At 46.5% G+C, this 26215-nt stretch overlaps 1 protein-coding gene across 1 annotated transcript in view; it reads right to left on the bottom strand.

The window, feature by feature from the left end:
• The window catches only part of LMNTD1 (lamin tail domain containing 1), a 115799-nt gene that overhangs the window by 53542 nt on the left and 36042 nt on the right, over positions 1 to 26215 (bottom strand). The window contains exon 3 of the mRNA XM_029051538.2: positions 200 to 315. Within this exon, the coding sequence (XP_028907371.1) occupies positions 200 to 315 (116 nt within the window). The remainder of the gene's footprint in view (positions 1 to 199; positions 316 to 26215) is intronic.

Here is a 26215-nt window from a genome sequence, read left to right as displayed (position 1 = left end):
GACTTGCCTGAAATCACACAGCAATTAGCAGAGCCAGGTTTAGAACTCAGGCCCTCTGACTCCCAGGCCCAAGCTCTTTCCACGAGGCCATGCTGTTCTGCACACAGTAAGCAATCAATAAATACCATTGGTTGATTAACTGATTCCAAATTTCCTTCCCTAAACACAGGCTTCTTTCCCCTGGCGACAAACATCTCACCGGTGGTGTTCCTCTAGCTTGTCTTCTAGATAGCTGATCTCGCTTTGCAGCTGGGAGTTTCTTTCACGGGTGGAACTCAGCTCTTTCATTTTGGCTAGAAGGAGATCTTGAATTTCCTGGGAAAACAAAGAGAAGGTACAGGTCGGGGATGGAATTAATTCGTTCATTTAATCGTATTTATTGAGTGCTTACGGTGTGCAGAGCACTCGGGAGAGTACAGTGTAACCATAAACAGACACATTCCCTGTCCACAGTGAGTTTACTGTCTAGAGGGGGAGATGGACATGTATCGAAATAAAATAAATTACAGATATGAAGGATTAGCCTTCCCAGACTAAGCCCCCGTTTCCTCAGCTCCCCCCTTCCGACCTCGCCCCGACTCGCTCCCTTTGTTCTCCCCCCCGCCCCAACACAGCGACTGTGCGTAAATGTACACATCTATAATTCTATTCATTTCTATTAATGCCTGCTTTACTTGTTCTAACGTGTAAGAGCCCGGGCTTGGGAGTCAGAGGTCATGGGTTCGAATCCCTGCTCCGCCGCTTGCCAGCTGTGTGACTTTGGGCAAGTCACTTAATTTCTCTGTGCCTCCGTAACCTCATCTCTAAAATGGGGATTAAAACTGTGAGCCCCACATGGGACAACTGATCACCTTGTATCCCCCCAGTGCTTAGAACAGCGCTTTGTACATAGTAAGTGCTTAATAAATACCACCTTTATTATTATTATCATATTTATTGGGTGCAAACTGTGTGCAGACCACTGTACTAAGCTCTTGGGAGAGTACAATATAACAGATTTGATTGACACGTTCCCTGTCCACAATGACCTTCTAGTCAATTTTATGTTCTCGCAAGAGGTGCTCAATAACTATGGATAATATCGATCCCGATAAGGTTTAACATCCTCCATTTCAATACTTTAAAAGAAAGCCCATCCTATTTCACCAGAATTAAGGACTAATTATGGAAATTGAGCACCATGATTTTCCAAAACTTTTCATCTGGGGGAGATTGGAAATGAATTTATCCTGCCAAATCTCCCTTCCAGCTTCTGCGAGCCCCGGAGGCTGGTAGATTTCACCCGTTATTGTCAGGAAGTGTGGTGCATTCTTTTGAAGCCAATGATGACCTCATTTTTTTTCATTGCTTTGCCTATTGTTCAAGATTATCAAAGTCATTTAGATACACAAAATGTGGTCAACTTTTGGTGGGGGGAACTCGTCTTCCTCTTTCCCTTTGTCAGAATGCTGTTTTGTTTCTTTTATCTTTTCCTGTCTCTCCTATCGGCCTGGATGACAGAATGTCTGCTCTGAGCTCAGCTCTCCTATCAGGATGTAATTTTTTTTTTTACGATATTTGTTAAGTGCTTACTACATGCTAAGCTGTGTGGTTTAGAGCACAGGCTTGGGAGTCAAGAAAGGCCTGAGTTCTAATCCCCTCTCAGTCGCTTGTCTGCTGTGTGACCTTCGGTAAGTCGCTTAACGTCTCTGGGCCTCAGTTCCTTCATCTGCAAAATGGGGATTAAGAGTGTGAGCCCCATGTTGGACAGGGAATGTGTCCAACCTGATTATCTTGCATCTACCCCAGCAATTCAAACAGTACTTGGCACTTAATAAGCACTTAATGAGTTTCATAATTGTTATTATTATTATTAATTAGGTTGGCAGTGAGATGGAGGCCCGCGGAGAAGGTTGGCACCAGAGGGGTGAAGTGTGCAGCCCGGGGTGGAGGAGGGAGAGGGAAGGTGAGGTAGGAGGGGGCCGGGAGATGGACATCTTAGAAGCTTCATGGAGGTCGTGGGTTGCTCAGTGGAAAGATCCTGGGCTTGGGAATCAGAGGTCATGGGTTCGAATCCCGGCTCTGCCACTTGTCAGCTGTGTGATTGTGGGCAAGTCACTTAACATCTCTGTGCCTCACTGACCTCATCTGTAAAATGGGAATTAAGACTGTGAGCCTCACGTGGGACAACCTGATTACCCTGTATCTCCCCCAGCGCTTAGAACAGTGCTCTGCACATAGTAAGCGCTTAACGAATACCAACATTATTATTATTATTATTACTATGCATCAGGGTAGACACAAGGTTGTATACAGTCCTTGTCCCACAGGAGGCTCACAGTCTTAATCCCCACTTTACAGATGAGATAAGTGAGGCAAGGAGAAGTGAAGTGACCTGTCCAAGGTCACACAGAGCAGACTAGTGAGAGCAGACTAGTGACATAGCCAGGTTTGGAACCCAGATCCTCTGACTCCCAGGCCCATGTTCCATCCACTAAGCCACGCTGCTTCCTGATGTGTTCTTCTCACATCATTCCTGTGTAGACACATTCAGTGGGAATCAGTCAATCGATCAATCAATGGTATTTATTGAGTGCTTACTGAGTGAAGAGCTCTGTACGAGTGTTCTTCCCCTTGACGCTGTTTAGTGCCATTGTTCTCGTCCGTCCGTCTCCCCCGATTAGACCGTAAGCCCGTCAAACGGCAGGGACTGTCTCTATCTGTTGCCGACTTGTTCATCCCAAGCGCTTAGTACAGTGCTCTGCACATAGTAAGCGCTCAATAAATACTATTGAATGAATGAAAGTACTAAGCGCTTGGGAGAATACAACATAACAAAGTTGGTAAACAGATTCATCTCTGACCAGAAAGCTTACATGACACCAGTGTTCTTTTGGCAGTAATGGCACATTGCTTCTGCACTGCTGGCAGAGGTCTTCCAGAATAAAAGAATCAATCAATCATTCAGGAGCAGCGAGGTCTAGTGGATAGAGTCCAGGCCTGGGAGTCAGAAGGTCATGGGTTCTAATCCGGACTCCTTCTTTTGTCTGCTGTGTGACCTTGGGCAAGTCACTTAACTCCTCTGCACCTCAGTTACCTCAAATGTATCATGAAGATTAAGATTGTGAACCCCAGTAATTATTATTGAGTGACTTGACCGATTATTATATGTACAAAAGTCGGTGGGAGTGCATGCTTATCACCGTGGTAGAAAGGCATTTGCAGAGCCAAAGAATGTCACTGAAGTCAAACACTTAGAGAGGCTGAGGTAATGAAATTTGATCTGATTTCTGATCAGTTAAGCGGTTGAGAATTTCAAATCAGAGATCTTGCTTTTTAGCTTGGAAACTCCCTGAGTTGGATGGCAAAAGGTATCTTTTCTTTGCATAATCCATTCCCTTTGGCATTTTATTTGATTTAGGCTACATTTGATCTAGCCCTCATTTCTTCTTCTCCCTCTCCCTTCCTTGTGTATTTGGATTTACACCCTTTATTCACCCCTCTCCCAACCCCACAGAACTTACTATGTCCGTATCCGTAATCGATTTATTTATATAAACGTCAGTCTCCCCCTCTAGACTGTAAGCCTGTTCATTCATTCAATCATATTTATTAAGCGCTTACTGTGTGCAGAGCACTGTACTAAATGCTGGGGAAAGTACAATACAACAATAAAGAGAGACAATCCCTGCCCACAGTGAGCTCGCAGTCATCGAGGGGGGGGAAGAGCAAAGGGAGCAAGTCAGGGTGAGGCAGAAGGGAATGGGAGATGAGGAAAAGTGGGGCTTAGTCTGGGAAGGCCTCTTGGAGGAGGTGGGCCTTCAATAAGGCTTTGATGTAGGGGAGAATGATCGTCGGTGGGATCCGAGGAGGAAAGGCGTTCCAGGCCGGAGGCAGAACAGGCGAGACAGGTGAGATGGAGCCCCAGTGAGAAGGTTAACGTAGAGGACTGAAACAGACAGGGTGGTAGAAGGAGAGAAGTGAGGTGAGGTAGGAGGGGGCGAGATGATGGACAGCTTTAAAGTCAAGAGTGAGGAGTTGTTGTTTGATACGGAGGAGGATGGGCAACCACTGGAGATTTCCGAGGAGAGGGGGTGACACGTCCTGAACGTTTCTGTAGAAAGACGATCCGGGCAGAGGAGTGAAGTATGGACCGGAGTGGGGAGAGACAGGAGGCGGGGAGGTCGGCAAGGAAGCTGATGCAGTCATCGAGGCGGGACAGGATGAATGACTGTGTTAATGTGGTAGCAGGTTGGATGGAGAGGAAAAGGAGGATTTTAGAGACGTGAGCGCTTACCGTATACAGAGCACTGCTGTAAGCGCTTGGGAGAGTAAATAAAAAAATAAACAGATTCCCTGCCCATAATGAGCTTTCAATCTAGAGCAGGGGAGACAGACATGAATAGAAATAAATCCATGAGAGATCTGGACATAAGTGGTGTGGGGCCGGGAGGGGGGATGAACAAAGGGAGCAAGTCAGGATAAAGGTGATCCCTCTTGCTGGGAGGTGCCTGATACTAACAGTCTCGCTGTCCCTCCATCCCGTCTACCTCAATGCTCGCCCACATCCTGCTTCTGGCCTGGAACGCCCTCCCTCCTCATATCTGCCAGATCATTGCTCTGTCCCACTTCAAAGCCTTATTAATAAATAAAATAATAATGATGGAATTTGTTAAATGCTTACTATGTGCAAAGCACTGTTCAGGATACAAGGTGATCAGGTTGTCCCACATGGGGTTCATAGTCTTAATCCCCATTTTACAGATGGGGTAACTGAGGCACAGAGAAGTTACTTGCCCAAAGTCACAAAGCTGACAAGCGGCTGAGCCGGGATTTGAACCCATGACTTTTGACTCCCGAGCCTCTTTCCACTGAGCCACGTTGCTACTTATTGAGGGCCCATCTCCTCCAAGAAGCCTTTCCTAAGGCCTCCTCTCCTCCCATTCCTTCTGTGCCGCTCTTACTTGCGCCTTCATTCATCCTCCCTACTATCCCCTCAGCACATATGTATAGAACTGTGGATATATACTTCTGTAATTTATTTATGTACATTAAATTTTGCCTCCCTCTCTAGACTGTGAACTCATTGTGGGTGGGGAATGTGTCTGTCTGTCGGTGTATTGTGCTCTTCCAACCACTTAGTGCAGTGCTTTGCACACAGTAAGCGCTCATTAAATATGATGGAATGAATAAATGAATGAACGCCAGGCCCAGTTGCCAGGCTGACTACGGCTGTCCTTCCCCGCCCTCCTAGGTTTGCAAGCCGATTTTCAGGATTCCTGGAGGGCCAGACTGAAGCAGCATGACACAGTGGATAGAGCACGGGCCTGGGTGCCAGAAGGCCATGGGTTCTAATCCTGACTACCACTGGTCCGCCCGTGACCTGGGGCAAGTCATTTCACTCCTCTGGGCCTCAGTTCCCTCATCTGGAAAATGGGGATTGAGACTGGTAGCCCCGCGTGAAACAGGGACTGTGTCCAACCCGATGTGCTTGTATCCGCACCAGTGCTTAGTACAGTGCCTGGCACTTAGTAAGCGCTTAATAAATACCACAATCATTATTATTATTATTATTCACTCATTCATTCAACCATATTTACTGAGCACTTACTGGGTGCGGAGCACTGTACTAAGTGTTTGGGAAAGTCCAACGGAACAGTAAACAGACACATTCCTCACCCACCACTTTCTGGGCACCGCCATGACTTGCAGACCTCAGACTGGAAGCCCGGTCTCCCATTTCCCCGACCTGGGCGCTTTCCTCCGGCCGACGGAGAGCCAAAACAAGTCTACTTATGCCACCCAGTAAATCTCGCCTGCATCCCTCCCGCTTCACTTCCCCCGGGGAAATGATTGATAAATGAAAAAGGCCTACCTAGGTAGTGGGTTCCCCGACCAGCAGGGGCCCAGGGTACCTGCTGGTACTTTCAACCCAGCTCCATCCACTACAGTGCTCGGCGAGCACTGGGAGAGGGCTCCCAGTTGTCACAATGGGCTGGCTAGGACACACCCTCCCTCACCCCCTCTTGCACTAGCCACCGGGAGCCCAGCCGGACTCTGGGGCTTGGGTCTTGGCCATCCGTCTGTCTCCCCCACTAATACTAATTTATTATGATCAAGCGCCTTCGAGTCATTTCCGATTCCTAGCTACTCTATGGATATATTTTCTCCAGAACGTTCTGTCTTCTGCCAGAATCCGTAACCTTTCTAACTGTTCTTCCCTTTTCGTTGTTATGGCCTCTTTCCATCTTGCTGCCGGGCTGAGTCTTCCATGTTTTCCCTGGACTTTTCTTAGCATTAGTGTCTTCTCCAGAGATCTAGTCCTCCTGATTATATGTCCAAAATATGCTCATCTAAGTCGAGTCGTTTGGCCTTCCAAAGACCGCTTTGGTTTAACTTGCTTCAAAATCAATTTGTTTTTCTGCCAGTTCCATGGTACACGCAAAAGCCTTCTCCAACACCACATTTCAAAAGAATCGATGTTCTTTCTATCCTGTTTTTTCACCGTCCAGCTTTCCGATCCATACATTGTCACTGGAAACACTATAAAATTGACAATGTGTATTTTTGTGACAATTGTTACATCAGTAATAATTAATAATTATGGTATTTGTTAAGCATTTATTATATGCCAGGTGCTATGCTAAGCACTGGGGTAGATACAAAGTAATCAGGTTGGTGGAATCAGTCCCTGTACCATATGGGGCTCACACTCTTCATCCACTTTTTACAGATGAGGGAACTGAGTCAGTGAGAATAATCATAATAATAATAGAAATGATGGTATTTGTTAAGTGCTTCATATGTGCGAAGCACCATTCTAAGTGCTGGGTTTGATACAAGGTAATCAAGTTGTCCCACGTGGGGCACACAGTCTTCATCCCCATTTTACAGATGAGGTAACTGAGGCACAGAGAAGTTAAGTGACTTGCCCAAAATCACACAGCTGCTAAGTGGAAGAGCCTGTATTAGAACTCACGACCTCTGACTCCCAAACCTCTACTCTTTCCACTAAGCCACGCTGCTCCTCTAAAATAAGGGAATTTGTTAAGCGCTTACTATGTGCCGAACACTGTTCAAAGCGCTGGAGTTGCCCAAGTTCACACAGCAGATAAGTGGCAGAGCCAGGATTAGAACCCAGGTCCTTCTGACTCCCAGGACCCTGCTCCATCCAATAAGCAACACTGCTTCGCTAGAGTGTGTGTGAGGCTCTGTGAGGATGAGAATCGGGTCGACTAATTTTATTTTGTTGTCTTCTCCCAAGGGCTTAGTAAAGTGCTCTGCTCACATCTGCTCTGTGACCTTGGGCAAGTCACTTCACTTCTCTTGGCCTCAGGTTTTTCATCTGTCAAATGGAGATTGAGACTGTGAGCCCCACATGGGATGGGGACTGGGTCCAAACTGATTAGCTTGTATCTACCCCAGTGCTTAGTACAGTCCTGGCACCGCACTTAACAGATACCAGAAAAAAAATCTACTAATAATGTTGGTATTTGTTAAGCGCTTACTATGTGCCGAGCACTGTTCTAAGCTCTGGGGTAGACACAGGGGAATCAGGTTGTCCCACGTGGGGCTCACAGTCTTCATCCCCATTTCACAGATGAGGGAACTGAGGCACAGAGAAGTGAAGTGACTTGCCCACAGTCACACAGCTGACAACTGGCAGAGCCGGGATTCGAACTCATGACCTCTGACTCCAAAGCCCTTGCTCTTGCCACTAGTCAATGGTATTTATTGAGCACTTACTCAGAGGCAGTCGATCGGATTTATTGAGTGCTGACTCTGTGCAGAGCACTGTACTAAGCACTTGGCAGAGTACAAGCACTCCTCCTCCCCTCCCCATCACCCCTACTCCCTCCCTCCATTCTACCCCCTTCCTGCCCCATAACACCTGTGTATATATGTACATACTTATTATTCTACTTATTTTATTAATGATGTGCATATAATATCTATAATTCTATTTATTTATTTTGATGCTATTGACGACTGTCTACTTGTTTTATTTCGTTGTCTGTCTTCCCGCTTCTAGATCGTGAGTCCGTTACTGGGTAGGGATTGTCTCCATCTGTTGCCGAATTGTACTTTCCAAGCACTTAGTACAGTGCTTTGCACGAGTAAGCGCTCAATAAATACGATTGAATGAATGAATAAAATAGAGCAATAAACAGATATATTCCCCGCCCACAGTGGGCTCACAGTCTAGTTAATGGGAGACAGACAATAATATAAGTCAATGCTGAGGAGTATCTGCTGGATATGGAGGCAGATGGGCAGCCATTAGGGGCTTTTCAGGCAAGGAGTGTGTTCCTCCTTGCCTTCCTCGAGGAAAAGATCTATGGCAAAAGAATGAGTTTTGAAATGTTAGCAATAATGATAATAATAATGATGATGGTATTTGTTAAGTGCTTACTATGTCCCACGCACTGTTCTAAGAGCTGGGGTAGATACAAGCTAATCAGATTGTCCCGCATGGGGCTCACAGTCTTAATCCCCATTTTATAGATGAGGTAACTGAGGCACAGAGAAGTTGAGTGGCTTGCTCAAGGTCACACAGCAGCAAGTGGCAGAGCCGGGATCAGAACCCAGTCCTCTGACTCTCAAGTCCGTGGTCATTCCGCTAAGCCAAGCTGCTTCTCTAAGGTGTTTCACCGCGGAGTCAATTCCATCCCCCTCCTCCACACTCCCCCGAGGCTGACATGGGCATCCTTCTCCTCCCTCCCTCTCTTCTCTAAAGTAGGAGGGAGAACCGGTATTGAATCCCCATTTTGCAGATGAGGGAACAGAGGCCCAGAGAAGTGAAGTGACTTACCCAAGGTCACACAGCTGACAAGGGGTGGAACCGGGATCAGAGCCCAGGTCCTCCGACTCTCAGGCTCGTGCTCTATCACCTAGGTCAAGCCGGGTAGTTATTTATGAATAATTGGGATAGGAGATTTTGTTCAGGGACAAGGCTCCTTTAACAGATGACAGATCGAGGAGCTGTCAGGGAATCAAAGTTCTGGCTTGTCGATGGCTGGAAATTTTGAACAGAGATCCACTGTCTCTTCAGCCTTTCATTTTTTGGGGTCCTAAAAATATCACTCCCCGGCTTCGTTTCCAGGCACGAACTCCGATGAGAAGAACAAAGGGAGTAAACAAAAATCGCATGAACTTAAGCCAAAAGGTCCAGGCCAATTGTTCAGAATGATTGACTCTCCCTGTTTCTTCCGAGACCAATCAGTCAATCATTCCATGGTATTTATTGAGTGCTTACTGTGTACAGAGCAGGGTGGTAAGCGCTTGGGAGAGTACAATGCATTACGATAGATGCATCTTTCTGGGATCCAAATACTGGAAGTTTCTCTAATTCATCCCAGAGGAATTTCAAAATGTTGAGTCTGCGCTTGTTAAACAGAAATTCACTCTGGTGAAAATATTCCATATTGCAGCAAGGAACAGGATAAAAAGAGAGAGATTCCCTTGGTGTGGAATCTTCCTACTTAGCACGATAAAATACTTCTTATGTGTTGCCAGAGATTTCATTGAGAAGCACTGTGGGCTAGTGTAAGAGCTCGGGGCTGGGAGTCAGAGAAGCTGGGTTCTGATCTCAGCTCTACCACCTGCCTACTATGTGACATTGGGCAAGTCATTTAGCTTCTCTGTGCCTCAGTCTCCTCATCTGTAAAACGGGGGCTCAATACCTGTTAGAGTGTAAGCCCCAGGAGGGACATGGACTGTGTCAACCTGCTCATCTTGTAACTGCTCCAGTGCTTAATACAGTGTTTGGCCCACAGTAAGCACCTAATAAATGCCATTATTACTGGATGTTTTTCATTATACAGCCCTGCCATTTAGCTTTGAAAGTCCCTAGTAGCCAAGAAATACACCGAAGATTAATGTTAGAAAGACTTGCTCTGAAGAGCCTGGAAAAAGTCATGAAATGTGCTGATGTAACTATAGCCACAAAAATACAAATTGTCCAATCCATGGTGTTTCCAGTGACAATGTAGAGATCCCAAATCTGGTTGGTGAAATAGCAGGGTAGAAAGAACATCGATTCTTTTGAAATGTGGTATTGAAGAAGGCTTTTGCAAATACTGTGGACTGCCCGAAAGGCAAAGAAATGGATTTTGGAGCAAATGAAACCGAATTGGTCTCTGGAAGGCCAAATGACTTGACTTAGCTTAGCACATGTCGGTCACATAATCAGGAGGACTAATTCTTTGGAGAAGACACTAATGCTAGGAAAAGTCCAGGGAAAAGGAGGAAGAGGCAGACTGGCAGCTAGATAGTTAGACACCGTAACACCGATAACGGAAGAACCGTTAGAAAGGTCGCGGCTTATGATAGAGGACAGGACGTTCTGGGGAAAGTAGATCCATGGAGTCGCTATGAATCTGAAATGACTCGACGGCACTAAATAATAATGTATTGTCACATAAAACATAACCAGATCCGAAAACAAACAACAAAAAAAAAAACTAGCATCAGAAATGAGTGCATATTTTCTCTCTTGGAATGTGTAAAAGTTTTGGAAGGACAGAGAAAACAGTCTTCCCACTGCCATCGGTTTGTAAATATGTTCCTGCCTCCAACGTGACAGTAGCAGACAGAAGAATTCTACTGGGCTAATAATGCAGCGTGGCTCAGTGGAAAGAGCCCGGGCTGGGGAGTCAGAGGTCGTGGGTTCGAATTCAGCTTCTGCCACTTGTCAGCTGTGAGACTGTGGGCAAGTCACTTCACTTCTCTGGGCCTCAGTAACCTCATCTGTAAAATGGGGCTGAAGACGGTGAGCCTCACGTGGGACAACCTGATTACCCTGCATCTACCCCAGCGCTTAGAACAGTGCTCTGCACATAGTAAGCGCTTAACAAATACCAACATTCTTCTTCTTCTTATTATTATTAATGGTATTTGTTAAGTGTGTGCCAAGCACTGCAGTAAGTGCTGAGGCAGAAACAAGATAAACAGACTGGACACAGTCCCTGTTCCATGTGGAGCTCTCCAGAGTTTATCACTAAATCCTGTCGGTTCAAACTTCACAGAATCGCTAAAATCCTTCCTTTCCTCTCCAACCAAACTGTTTCCACATTAATCCAGTCACTTCTGCTATCCCAACTTGATGACTGTATCAGCCTTCTTGCTGATCTCCCTGCCTCCTGTCCCTACCCTCTCCAATCCATACTTTACTCCACTGCCAGGATCATCTTGCTACCAAAATGTTCAGGACATGTCACCCCCCGGCCCCGTCCTCAAAAATCTCCAGTGGATGCCCATCCATCTTCAAACCTACAAAAACTCCTCACCGTTGACTTTAAAGCCATCCATCCCTTTGCCCCCTCCTACCTCACCTCGCTACTCTCCTAGCAGCGTGGCTCAGTGGAAAGAGCCTGGGCTGGGGAGTCAGAGGTCATGGGTTCGACTCCCGGCTCTGCCACTTGCCAGCTGTGTGACTTTGGGCAAGTCACTTGACGTCTCTGTGCCTCAGTTACCTCATCTGTAAAATGGGGATTAACTGTGAGCCTCAGGTGGGACCACCTGATTCCCCCGTATCTCCCTCAGCGCTTAGAGCAGTGCTCTACACATAGTAAGTGCTTAACAGATACCAACATTATTATTATTATTACAATTCGGCCGGCACACTTCACTCCTCTAATGCTAACCTCACTGTACCTTCATTCCTTCATCCATCTCTCACCGACCTCTCGCCCACATCCTGCCTCTGGCCTGGAACGTCCTCCTTCTACCATATAATAATAATGATGATGGTATTTGTTAAGTGCTTACTGTGTGCCAAGCACTGTTCTAAGCGCTGCGGTACATACAGGGTAATTAGGTTGTCCCCCGTGGGGCTCACGCTTTTAATCCCCATTTCACAGATGAGGTAACTGAGGCACAGAGAAGTTAAGTGACTTGCCCAAAGTCACATAGCTGGCAAGTGGCGGAGGCATATCCAGCAGATAATGACTCTTTCCCCCTTCAGAGCCTTACTGAAGCCCCATCTCTTCCAAGAGAGGGCTTCCCTGACTAAGCCCTCCTTTCCTCTTCTCCCACTCCCTTCTGCATCATCCTTGCACTTGGATTTCCCCCCTTTTTTCACTCTTCCCTCAGCCCCACAGCGCCGATGTACATATTCATTATTTATATTAACATCTGCCTCCCCCTCGAGACTGTAAATTCGTTGTGGGAAAGAATCATGTCTACTAACTCTGTTCCATCCCAAGCGCTCAGTACAGTGCTCTGCACGCAGCAGACGTCCAATAAATACTACCGTTTGGTTCACTGGGAAGAAGGAAAGCGGCCGTGTCTGTCAATGAGCGCTTGTGTAATAGGGTGTAGACAGAAGTGTTTCTGGTTCTGCCAAAATAAGCTCCACCATCCGAGTGCTGTATTTTCTTCCTGGACCTGCACAACTTGAATTCAACTCGATGAGGTTGAACTCAGTTAGGGTTCGTATGCACATAGACGCAGTGACCCACACATCATACATACCCACTACGTATACGACACGGCACAACATACACACAACCCACACTTATTTTTATTTATTTATTTACATTAATGCCTGTCTCCCCCTCTAGACCGTAAGCTCTTTTTATTGTTCCGTCGTACTCTCCCAAGCACTTAGTACGGTATTCTGCCTATAGTAAGTGCTCAATAAGTACGACTGAGTAAATGAATTGTATGAATGAATGAACACCACATCATACGCACGCAACACACAACATACACACATATCACACCCACGCACAGACTCACAGGACACGCAGCCCACTGCCCTAGCCCCTTCTCACTGAAATAATCTTCTACCTCTTTTCTTCCCCTCCACAGTTCGATGAGCCAAGATAACTATATTAAAACCAGAGATTCCTTCCATCCAGCGAGTCAAATAAATACAACATGAATTGCCTTCTGTTCCAAATTAGGTTGTTTGAAGAAGGGGAGAGAAGGGAGGGTTGCAGGGAGCTGGGGTTTGGATTACAGTACTGGAGGAGAAAGCATAGACGTCCCCAGGGATTTCTCTAGACGGAGGCTGGAAGTTTCCTATCGACGCGTACCATTCTTTTCCAAGCCCGGCTTGGTTGTCTGAAGCGGATCGGCTTGTGCATTGGGTTTCTGGCAGTTTCCTTTTTGACGCTAATGATGAATAATAATAATACTTGTAGTATTTGTTAAGCACTTACTCTGTGTCAGGCACTGTACTAAGCACTGCGGTAGATACAAGATGAAGGAGCAAACATCTTCCCCAACTGGTTTGCCTGGAGTCTGCCCTTCTTCACACTGGACCTGTAACATTAGCTTTTCTTTATTATCTCCCTCACTAAGATAACTCTTCAAACTTTATGATAATAATAATGATAATGTGGTATTTGTTAAGTGCTTCTTAGGTGCCAGGCGTTGTGCTATCGCTAATAATAATAATGGTCTTTGTTAAGCGCTTACTAGGTGCCAAACACTGTTCTAAATGCTGGGATAGTCACAAGTTAATGAGGTTGTCCCACAGGGGGCTCAGAGGCTTAATCCCCATTTTACAGAAAAGGTAACTGAGGCACAGAGAAGTTAAGCGACTGGCCCCCGGTCACACAGCTGATAGGTAGCGGAGCCGGAATTAGAACCCATGGCCTCTGACTCCCAAGCCCGTGCTCTCTCCACTAAGCCACGCACGGAAGCTCTGAAGGGGGGAATACGTGCAAATCGTATTGGCGTACTGTCTCACGGCCCTCGTTTCTGCCCCTTGAAAATTTGGCCTATGTCCTTCTTTCTGCTTCTGTATCGATTCTCTCTTCCTCCATTAGATTAGAAACTTCCTGAGCTCAGGCCCCCTTCCTCCCTAAGAAACAGGAAACGGTTAAGTCCTGTTTACAGAGATCACGGTGGGATTTCAGAGGTCATTGCAGGAGCTAAAAAGTGGTTAGTGAATTCTGCAAAGACATGTTTGGTTGGAGATCGAGGACACCCAGGATTTCACCAGCAGGATACAGGAGTGTTAGCTTTTCTTCAGCTGTAAGCTGGTTGGGGGTAGGGAACGTGTCTACAAACTCTGTTGTGGCAATCAATCAATCAATCAATCAATCAATCTTATTTACTGAGTATTTACTGAGTGCTTAGTGTGTGCGGAGCACAGTACTAAGCAATTAGAAAAGTGCGGTACAACAGAATTAGTTCACGGTTCAGAAGCAGCATAGTCTAGTGGATAGAGCATGGGCCCGGGAGTCAGAAGGATCTGGGTTCTAATTCTTGCTCCACCATGTATCTGCTATGTGACTTTGGGCATGTCACTTGAAGCAGCGTGGCTCAGTGGAAAAAGCCCAGGCTTGGGAGTCAGAGATCATAGGTTCGAATCCCAGCTCTGCCACTTGTCAGCTGTGTGACTGTGGGCAAGGCACTTCACTTCTCTGTGCCTCAGTTACCTCATCTGTAAAATGGGGATTAACTGTGAGCCCCACATGGGACAACCTGATCACCCTGTATCTATCCCAGCGCTTAGAACAGTGCTCTGCACATAGTTAGCACTTAACAAATACCAATATTATGATTAGACTGTAAGCCAGTCGTGGGCAGGGACTGTCTCTATCTGTTGCCGATTTGCACATTCCAAGTGCTTAGTACAGTGCTCTGCCCGTAGTAAGCGCTCAATAAATACTATTGGATGAATGAACTTCTCTGTGCCTCAGTTACCTCATCTGTAAAATGGGGATGAAGACTGAGAGCCCCAAGTGGGACAGTCACTGTATCCAACCCGATTTGCTTGTATACACCCCAGCGCTTAGAACAGTGCCTGGCTCATAGTAAGCTCTCAACAAATACCACAGTTATTATTATTAACTCTTAACTAGCTTACAATATGAAGGGAGAAGAATACTCTCCCAATGCTTAGTACAGTGCATCGCACACATTAAGTACTCAATAACCAATCAATCCATGGTATTTGTTGAGCATTTACTATGTGCAGAGCACTGTATTAAGCGCTTGGAAGGGTAGAGTACAGCAGTATTAGCAGACCAGTTCCCTGACCATAATACACTTACAGATCAGAAGGGGAGACAGACATTAATATGAATAAACAATTTATAATATATAATTTTAAAATAGTCTATTAGTGGAGTGAAGTTGAGGGTGGGGTGAATAGCAAATGTCTAAAGGTCACAGATCCAAATGCACAGTTGATGCAGAAGGGAGAGGAAGCTGGGGGAAAGAGGGCTTCATCCAGGAAGTCATTCATTCATTCAATAGTTTTTATTGAGCGCTTACTATGTGCAGAGCACTGTACTAAGCGCTTGGAATGTACAGATCGGTAACAGCTAGAGACAGTCCCTGTCCTTTGACGGGCTTACGGTCTAATCGGGGGAGACTAGAATCAAGTCCTCTTGGAGGAGATGTCACCTTAATAAGGCTTTGAATAATAATAATAATGATGGTATTTGTTAAGCGCTTACCAAGTGCCAAGCACTATTCTAAGTGCTGGGATAGATAAGAGGTAATCAGATTGTCCCATGAGGGGCTCACAGTCTTAATCCCCATTTTACAGATGAGGTAACTGAGGCCCAGAGAAACAGTGACTTGCCCAGGGTCACACAGCAGACAAATGGCAGAGCCGGGATTAGAACCCGTGGACCACTATAAATAACAGTAGCCACCACACCATCCTGCTTCTCTGTGTGATGCCTTCCTAGCGTCTTTGGGCTGGTCTTGTACTTAGTTGTGCTGTCAACTGGGAGCTTACTATGACCAAAGGGCTGGGTTAAGGCCTAGGGTAGAGTCAAGAAACCCCGCTTAGACACAGCCTTGACCCAAACCGTTGGCTGAGAACGACGGATGAGTGTCAGAAGAACTGGGCTAGCCGCAAGGGCACCCAGATTGGCAAGAGGGAGGTGGGATAGCAGCCCTCTCCCTCCTCTCTGTCCCCTCCACCGACCCCTCCCCTTCCAGAGCCCCTTCCTCCTCCTCTCTGAATCCCCGAGGGGCAGAAACCACAGAGATCAGGGAAGGCACGGTCCATCCCAAGGAGCTGGGACACAAGAATGACTCTTTACTTTGTCCCGCTTCTCCTTCCTATCCCGGGTGACCAGAGCCACTCAGGAACTGGGAAATGGAGGTGTTTACTCGAATTCGTCAGGACAAAGAAGATGGGGAAGGATTCTGACTTGGATATTTCAAAAACATTCTCTCTCTCTCTCTCTCTCTCTCTCTCTCTCTCGGTCTCTATGTCCCACTTGGTTGGGGACGGGAAATGTTGCCGACTCGGGTATTTCAGAAACGTTCTTTCTTTGTCTCTCTCTCTTCAGCCTCTGGGTCCCACTCTGTTGGGGATGGGGAAAGCTCCTGACTTGGATATTTAAGGAACATTCTCTCTCTGTATCTCTATCCATCTCACTCTCTGTTTGCCTCCGTCAGTCTCCGTTTCCCACTTGGTTGGGGACGGAGAAGGGTGCTGACTTGGATAGTTCAGAAACGTTCTTTCTCTATCTCTCTGTTGGTCTCCACGTCCAGCTTTGCTGGGCAGGGGAAAGAACCTGATGCAGATATTTCAGAAATCTTTTCTCTGTGTGTCTCTCCCTGGGCCTCTGTGTCCCTCTCTGATCGCACTGCATCGGGAGGTTGGTGGATTTTCCAAATCCTATCTGCAGGAAGCTATCTGAGGTCAGAGGTCGTGGCTCATGAGCATGGGCAAATTAATTTCCCTAAACGGTTCCAGGACAATCCCCTATGGATGCTCACAGAAGGCCAGAATCTAATCCCACCCAACTCAAGCAGGCATCCCGGGGCCAGCACTCAAACAGAATCAGTAGACACGATCCCTACACTCAAGAAGCTTACAATCTACCATGTGCAGAACACTACCCTGTGGACTTCAGCTTACTATTTAGCTTTGAAGACAGACGTTAAATTGTGGATAGATTGACCGGTAGATTTATAGTTCCCCCCTAATTCTGGACCTAATAATAACAATGATAATAATTACGGTACTTCTTAAGTGTTTACCCTGTGCCAGGCACTGCTCTAAGTGCTAAGGTAGGTCCAAGATAATTGGGTTGAACACAATTACCTTCCCACATAGGACTCACAGTCTTAATCCTCATTTTACAGAAGAGAGACCTGAGGCACAGAGAAGTGAAGTGACTTGCCTAGGGTCACACAGCAAGCAAGTGGTGGAACCAGGATTAGAACCCATGACCTTCTAAGGCTTTAACAACTAATTAAACTTTGCTAAAATACCTAACTCTCCCTCTAGAAACCCATTAAATACCTCTCATTCACCAACTTATCCACCTCCTCTTGAATCTGCTGAAATGTTTTCACGTATTCATTCATTCAATCGTATTTATTAAGGGCCTACTATGTGCAGAGCACTGTACTAGGTGTTTGTGAAAGTACAATACAGCAAGAAAGAGAGACAATCTCTTCCCACAACATGCTGAGTGTCTAGAGGGGGGCAGAAAAACATCAATACGAATAAACAGACATCAATATAAATAAATAAAATGACAGATATATACATAAGTGCTGAGGGGCTGGGAGAGGGGGAAGAGCAAAGGGAGCAAGTCAGGGAGATGCAGAAGGGGGTGGGAGATGAGGAGAAGTGGGGCTTAGTCTGGGAAGGTCTCTTGGAGGAGATGGGCCTTCATTAAGGCTTTGAAGGTGGAGAAGAATCATTGTCTGGCAGATTTGAGGAGGGAGGGAGTTCCAGGCCAGGGGTAGGATGTGGGCCAAACGTCAGCGGCAAGACAGGTGAGATGGAGGCCCGGTGAGAAGGCTAGCACCAGAGGAACAGAGTGTGAGAGCTGGGTTGTATAAGGAATGTAGCGAGATGAGGTAGGAGAGGGCAAGGTGGTGGACAGCTTTAAAGCCAATGGCGAGGAATTCTTGTTTAATACAGAGGTGGATGGGCAACCACTGGAGATTTTTGAGGAGAGGGGTGACATGTCTTGAATGTTTCTGTAGAAAGATGATCCCGGCAGCAGAGAGAAATAGGGACTAGAGTGGGGAGCCCGCACACTTGGCTCCTCTGGTGCCGCCAACCTTTTCACTGTGCCTCGTTCTCACCTGTCCCCCCGCCGACCCCTGGCCCACGTCCTGCCGCTGGCCTGGAACGCCCTCCCTCCTCAAATCTGACACACAGTGACTCTCTCTTGCTTCAAAGCCTTACCGAAGGCACATCTCTTCCAAGAGGCCTTCCCACCCTAAGCCCCTCTTTTCCTCATCTTCCACTCCCTTCTGCATCGCTCTGACTCGCTCCATTTGCTCTTCCCTCCTCTCCCCGCCCCACAGCCCTTATGTATATATCTGACATTTTTAATTATTTATATTGATGTTGGTTTATTTGTATTGATGTCTGGCTCCTTCCTTCTAGACTGTGAGCTCGCTGTGAGCAGGGATCATCACTCTTTATTGCTGTATTGCACTTTCTCATGTGCTTAGTACAGTGCTCTACACACAGTAGGCATTTAATGAATATGATTAAATGAATGAATGAAAGAAACATTATACAATCTTGGCTAATCTGACACTGTCCTCTCCTGTTTCTCCTCTTATCCTTCTGGCTGTGCATTCTCAGTCTCCTTCACAGGCTTCTCCTCTGCCTCCCACCCCCTAACTGCGGGGGTCCCTCGAGGTTCAATTCTGGGTCCCCTTCTATTCTCCATCACCACCACCCACTCTCTTGGAGAACTCATTCGCTCCCATGGCTTCAACTATCACCTCCATGCGAATGATGCCTTACTCTACATCTCCAGCTCCGATCCCACTCCCTCCCTGCAGTCTCACATTTCTTCCTGCCTTCAAGACATCTATACATGGATAGATTCCCCTCAAGCTTAACACGTCCCATACAGAACTCCTTATTTTCCCATCTAAACCCAGTCTTTCCCTGACTTTCATTCATTCATTCAATAGTATTTATTGAGCGCTTACTATGTGCAGAGCACTGGACTAAGCGCTTGGAATGAACAAGTCGGCAACAGATAGAGACGGTCCCTGCCGTTTGACGGGCTTACGGTCTGATCGGGGGAGACGGACGGACGAGAACGATGGCGATAAATAGAGTCGAGGGGAAGAACATCTCGTAAAAACAATGGCAACTAAATAGAATCGAGGCGATGTACATTTCATTAACAAAATAAAATAAACCAAAGACTTTCCCACCACTGTAGACGGCACCTCCATCCTTCCTGTCTCACAAGCCTATAACCTTGGCGTTATCCCTGACTCCTTCCTCTCATTCAGTCCGCATACTCAGTTCATCACCAAGTCCTGTCCGTTCGACCCTCACAGCACCGTTCTAATCTGCCCTTTCCTCTCCATCCAAATAGCTACCACGTTAGTAAAAGCACTCATCCTATCCCACCTTGATTACTGTCTCAGCCTCCTTGCTGACCTCCCAGCCTCATGTCTTTCCCCACTCCAGTCTGTACTTCACTGCCCAGATCATTTTTCTATGAAAACGTTCAGTCCGTGTTTCCCCACTCCTCAAGAACCTCCACTGGTTGCCCGTCCATCGCATCAGATAGAATCTTCTCACTGTTGGCTTTGAATCACTCGATCCCCTTTCCCCCCATCTCACCTCACTACTCTTCTTTAATGTTAACCATCTCACTGTACCTCCATCTCATCTATCTCACAGTCGACCTCTCACCCAAGTCCTGCCTCTGGCCTGAAGCACCCTCCCTCTTCATATCTGCCAGACAATTACGTTTCCCCACTTAATAAGAATAATAATAACGATAGTACTGTTCTAAGCACTGGGGTAGATCGGTCTCTTCAGGTTGTCCCACATGGGGCTCACAGTCTTCATCCACATTTTTACACATGAGGTAACTGAGGCACAGAGAAGTTAAGTGGCTTGTCCAAGGTCACACAGCGGAGAAGTGGTGGAGCCGGGATTAGAACCCTTGTGCTTTGACTCCCAAGCCCGGGCTCTTTCCACTAAGCCGTTTTGCTTCTCTGGCTCAGTGGAAAGAGCCCGGGCTTGGGAGTCAGAGGACATGGGTTCTAATGCCGGCTCCGCCGCTTGTCAGTTGTGTGACCTTGGGCAAGTCACTTCACTTCTCTGTGCCTCAGTTCCCTCATCTGGAAAATGGGGACGAAGACTGTGAGCCCTACGTGGGACAACCTGATTACCTTGTACCTACTCCAACGCTTAGAACAGTGCTTGGCACATAGTAAACGTTTAACAAATACCAACATTCATTCATTCATTCAATAGTATTTATTGAGCGCTTACTATGTGCAGAGCACTGTACTAAGCGCTTGGGATGAACAAGTCGGCAACAGATAGAGACGGTCCCTGCCGTTTGACGGGCTTACGGTCTAATCGGGGGAGACGGACAGACGAGAACAATGGCAAAAAACATTATTATTATTCGTATTCTCTACTCTTATTGAAGGCCCATCTCCTCCAAGAGGCCTTCCCCGACTAAGCCCCTCCTTTCCTCTTCTCCCCCTTCCCTTCTGCGTCACCCTGACTTGCTCCCTTTATTCATCCCTCCCTCCCAGCCCCACTGTCATTTATATATTTATATTAACGTCTATCTTCCCCTCTAGTCTGTAAGCTCATAGTGGGCCGGGAATGTATCTGTTTATGGTCATATTGTACACTCCCAAGCTCTTAGTACAAGCTCCTAAACCAAAGGTTGAATTCTACCCAAACAAGTCACGTGCGCCATCACCAAGAAGCAATTGGCCACAGCGTATTCAAAATGCCCCACACCAAATTATTGCCAGATCAGGCCTCCCCGTAATTAAGGGATAATGTTCCCGGCAGAAGGAGAGATGCGGCAATAATCGTTTTGGCTTAGTGAACGCATGCACATCTTAGGGCAGAAAGTGTTTATGGAAAGAGTCTGCATTGGGAAAGATCATCCCTGCTTTCCTAACAAGACCAAAAGATGACTCAACCAACCACAGTATAAACAAATGAGAATTCCATCTGCCGCCGATTCTGCAGCTTGTGCACAAGCCTCGTTTGTTGGAGTTAGATTTTTTATGGTATTTGTTAAGCACTTACACTGTTCTAAGCACTGGGGTAGTTACAAGATAATGATGATGGTATTTGTTAAGCGCTTACTATGTTTCAAGCACTGTTCTAAGCGCTGGGTAGATACAAGATAATTAGGTTAGACACAGCCCCTGTCCCTCAAGGGGCTCACGCTCTTCACCCCCATTTTCCAGATGAAAACGTGTGGCCCAGAGAAGTGAAGTGACTTGTCCAAGGCCACACTGCTGACAAGTGGTGGAGCCGGAATTAGAACCCATGTCCTTCTGACTCCCAGGCTCGTGCTCTAGCCACCAGGTCATGTCGGACACAGTCCCTGTCCCACATGGGGTTCGCAGCCTAAATCGGAGGAAGGAGACTTAAATTCCCGCTTTTACGGATGATGATGATGGTATTTGTTAATCGCTTACTATATGCCAAGTATTGTTCTAAGCACCGGGGTAGATACAAGATAATCAGGTTGTCCCACGTGGGGCTAACAGTCTTCATCCCCATTTTACAGATGAGGTAACTGAGGCACAGAAAAGTGAAGTGACTTGCCCAGGGTCACACAGTGGACAAGAAGCAGAGCCGGGATTAGGACTCAGGACTTCTGACTCTCAGGTCCGTGCTCTTTCCTCTAGGCCACGCTGCTTCTTGTAGTAGTTAGTTGATTTATTAGTTGTAATAGTAGTAATAATATTCATGGCATCTGTTATACGATTAATACGTGCAAAGCACCATACTAAGTGCTGGGGTAGATTCAATATAATTGGGTAGGACTCAGTCCAGGTCCTACTCGGGGCCTACAGTCTTAGGGGAATGGAGAAGAGGTATTTCATCCGCACGGCACTGATGAGGAAATTGAGGCACAGAGGAGTTAAGTAACTTGCCCCAAATCACACAGCAGGCAGGTGGTGGAGCCAGGATCAGAACTCACGTCCCCTGACTCGAGAAGCAGTGTGGCTCAGTGGAAAGAGCACGGGCTTTGGAGTCAGGGCTCATGAGTTCGAATCCCAGCTCTGCCACTTGTCGGCTGTGTGACTGTGGGCAAGTCACTTAACTTCTCTGTGCCTCAGTTCCCTCATCTGTAAAATGGGGATGAAGACTGTGAGCCCCACGTGGGACAACCTGATTCCCCGATGTCTACCCCAGCGCTTAGAACAGTGCTCGGCACATAGTAAGCGCTTAACAAATGCCAACATTATTACTCCCAGGCCTGGGCTTTTTCCACTAGGCCACACTGCTTCCCTACGAAATTATGCCCCATTTTCTCCCCTCGGTGTAAACGCTAACAGAGGCAATGGTATTTAATGAGGGCCTGCTAGACTAGGGGGGTGTCCGGCAAAAGCGTGAGATGTAAGCGTGAGTCTGTAAGGTGCTTCTGATCCCACAGAGACAGACGGACAACTACTGCCCAGCCAAGGGCTTTGCTCCTCTCAAACCCTCCTTCTCATTGTACCTCGATTGATTCATTCATATCACTGAGCGCTTATTGTGTGCAGAACACTGTACTAAACGCTTGGAAAGTACAATTCGGCAACAGATAGAGACAATCCCTGTCCAACAACGGGCTCACACCTGTCTCGTGGCCGACGGCTCGCCCACGTCCTGTCCCTGGCCTGGAACGCTCTCCCTCCTCATATCAGACAGACAGTTCCTCTCCCCTGCATCAAAGACTTAGTAATATCACGTCTCCTCCAAGAGACCTCACCTGACAAAGCCCTCATATTTGTACCCTTTAAGTACTCGATAATGACCCTTCCCTCAAACCCACGGCACTAATTTAAGTGTCTATCTACTCTTCTAGATTATAATAATAATATTAATTATGGTATTTAAATGCTTACTCTGTGCCAGGCGGCGTATTAAGCTCTGGCCGGGGAACAAACAAATTAGTTTGACGCAGTCCCTGTCCCACAGAGGGCTCACAGTCTCAATCTCCATTTTACAGATAAGGTAACTGAGGCACAGAGAAGTGAAGTGACTTGCCCAAGGTCAAAGAGCAGATAAGTGGCGTAGCCGGAATTAGAACCCACGATCTTCTGACTCTCAGGCCTGTGCTCTCTCCACTATGCCAAGATCCCTGCGGGCAGGGAAGGTATCTAACAACTCTGTTGTATGGTACTCTCCCAAGTGCTTAGTGCAGTGCTCTGCACACTTTAAGTCAGAGGACATGGGTTCTAATCCTGGCTCCACCACTTGTCTGCTGGGTGACCTTGGATAAGCCGCTTAACTTCTCTATGCCTCAGTTACCTCACCTGTCAAATGGGGATTAAGACTATGAGCCCCACTTGGGGCAACCCGATTACCTTGCATCTATTCCAGCACTTAAAACAGTGCTTGTCACATAGTAAGCACTTAAATATCATAATTATTATTTATTATTAATTAATACTATTGAATGATTGATAAATTAAAATAGCAAATGGAATTGATAGGCAGCTGCTAGCTAAGGAATTCAAAAATGGTTCTCCATTTTCATTTTATTTTAGGAATTTATTAAGAGTTTACTAGATACCAAACTTTGGACTGGAAACCATTCATTCAATCGTTTTTATCGAGCACTTACTGTGTGAAAAGCTTTGTACTAAGCACTTGGGAAAGTACAATAGAACAGCAAACAGTCACAATCCCTGCCCACAACGAGCTCACAGTCTAGAGGGAGAGACAGATATTAATATGGATAAATAAATAGATAGAAAAGGAATAAATGAATAGATAAATAAATAAATTCCAGATCTATACAGATATATACATATGTGCTGCGGGGATGGGAGGGAGGATGAACGATTGAAAACTCTTTGAGTATGGGGGTCGTATCTACTGACTCATTGCACTGTACTCTTCCCAAGCGCTTAGTTCAATGCTCAGCACAGAGTAAGTGCTCAGTGACAACCATCGATTGATAGATAACAAAGAAATCTGATCTGGATCTGATCACATATCTTAAAGAGGCCTCCCGCGATAAACCCCTCTTTTCCCTGGCTCACTCTCCCTTCTGCCTCGCCTATGTATTTGGATCTGTGACCTTCAGACATTTAATATTCACCCCCCTCCCAACCCCCCAGTACTTGCATATATAGATTTAAATTATATATTATCGATTATTTATTTTTACTGATTTCTATCTCCCTGCTGGACTGTAAACTTTTTCAGAGCAGGGAAAGGGTCTGCTTAATTCTGTCGTATTGTACTCTCAGTCGCTTAGTACAGTGCTCTGAACACAGTAAACTCTCAATAAATACCAGTTCCACCTCTTGCCTGTTGTATGACCTTGGGCAAATCACTTCCCATTTCTGAGCCTCAGTTTCCTCATCTGTAAAATGGGGATTCGATACCTATTCTCTCTCCTATGGAGACTGTGAGTCCCATGTGAGAAAAGGACCGTATCCAACCTGATTAACCTGTAACTACCACGTTGCTCAGAAATGTGCTTGGCACATAGTAGGTGCTTAACAAGTATGATAATGATAATAATAATTATTACTAGAAAAGCAGTATAGTGTAGTGGATAAGGCATGGGCCTGGGAGTCAGAAGGTTTCTAATCCTGGCTTCGCCACTCGTCTGCCGTGTGAATTTGGGCGTCACTTTGTTTCTCTGGGCTTCTGAGTAAGAGGAGCAAGTCAGGGCATTGCAGAAAGGAGTTGAGAGCATGGGCTTGGGAGCCAGAAGTCATGGGTCCGAATCCCAGATCTGCCACTTGTCAGCTGTGTGACTGTGGGCAAATCACTTCTCTGGGCGTCATTTCCCTCATCTGTAAAATGGGGATTAAGACTGTGAGCCTCATGTGGGACAACCTGATTACCCTGTATCTCCCCCAGCGCTTAGAACAGTGCTCTGCACATAGCAAGTGCTTAACAAATACCAACATTATTATTGAGTGGAGTTCACCGTATGTACAGTCTATACAGTCTTTATAGACGGTCTATATAGAGTCTATATAGTAAGCACTTAATAAAAATGATTGAATGAATATAGACCAACAATCTTTGTGACTCGGGCCCCTTGGGGAAGTGATTAATTGATTGATAAGTTGAAACAGCAAATGGAATTATTGATAATAATAATAATAATAATAATGTTGGTATTTGTTAAGCGCTTACTATGTGCCAATCACTGTTCTAAGCGCTGGGGTAGACACAGGGGAATCAGGTTGTCCCACGTGGGGCTCACAGTCTCAATCCCCATTTTACAGATGAGGTAACTGAGGCCCAGAGAAGTGAAGTGACTCGCCCATAGTCACACAGCTGACAAGTGGCCGAGCCGGGATTCGAACTCATGACCTCTGACTCCCAAGCCCGGGCTCTTTCCACTGAGCCACGCTGCTTCTCAGCAGCTGATAGGCAGCTGCTAGCTTAGGAATTCAAAAATGATTCTCTTTTTTCACTTTATTTTAGGAATTTGTTAAGAACTGACTGCACACCAAACTCTGAACTGGATACTATTCATTCCCACCGACTGGGTCTCGGGATTGACCTGGATTGACCGACCGGGGCTCAGTCTCAAAAGAAATGGTAAAAGCCCCTAACTTCCTCTAGGATCTGGAAAATTAGGGAACATACTGCCTGGGAATTGAGGGGAGAAGGTCACACTCTTACAAGTGTGACTTAAAGAATGGTTCCTTAGAGGGAGAGCCCTCATTCATCACACTCGGTTCGGACTACGATTGTCGAGGTGATTTTCTTGGAGCAGAGGCTGCCTTCTCATTCGGTTTCCCAAAGCCAGGTCTATCAGAGCACCAGACCCGTCGACTATCGTCTCTACGGCCTGGACCTCAAAATGGAGACCGCCCCAAGGCCACGGGATCATGGGACGGATGGCCTGAGAAGCAGCACGGCCCAGTGGATAGAGTACGAACTTCCAAGTTGGAAGAACCTGGGATCTAATCTCGGCTCCGCCACTTGTCACCGGCGTGACCTTGGGCAAGTCGCTTCACTTTACTGGGCCTCAGTTTCCTCATCTGTAAAATGGGGATTAAGACTGTGAGCCCCATGTGGGACAGGGACTGTGTCCAGCCTGATTTGTTTGTATCCAACCCAGACCTTAATACAGTGCCTGGCACATAGTAACGCTTAACAAATCCCACCGTTATTAAGGAGCATGGCATGGTGGATAGAGCCCGGGCCTGGGAGTCAGATGGACCTGGCTCCACCACTTGTCTGCTGTTTGACTTTGGGAAAATCATTTCACTTCTCTGGGCCTCTGTTCTCTCATCTGTAAAATGGGAAATGAGACCATGAGTCCCACGTGGGTCAGGGACTAGGTCCAACTCTATTTAC

The sequence above is a fragment of the Ornithorhynchus anatinus genome, chromosome 2 (genome assembly GCF_004115215.2).
Source record: "Ornithorhynchus anatinus isolate Pmale09 chromosome 2, mOrnAna1.pri.v4, whole genome shotgun sequence".
NCBI classification, from domain to species: Eukaryota; Metazoa; Chordata; class Mammalia; order Monotremata; family Ornithorhynchidae; genus Ornithorhynchus; species Ornithorhynchus anatinus.
This window is presented reverse-complemented; position numbering and strand designations above follow the sequence as displayed.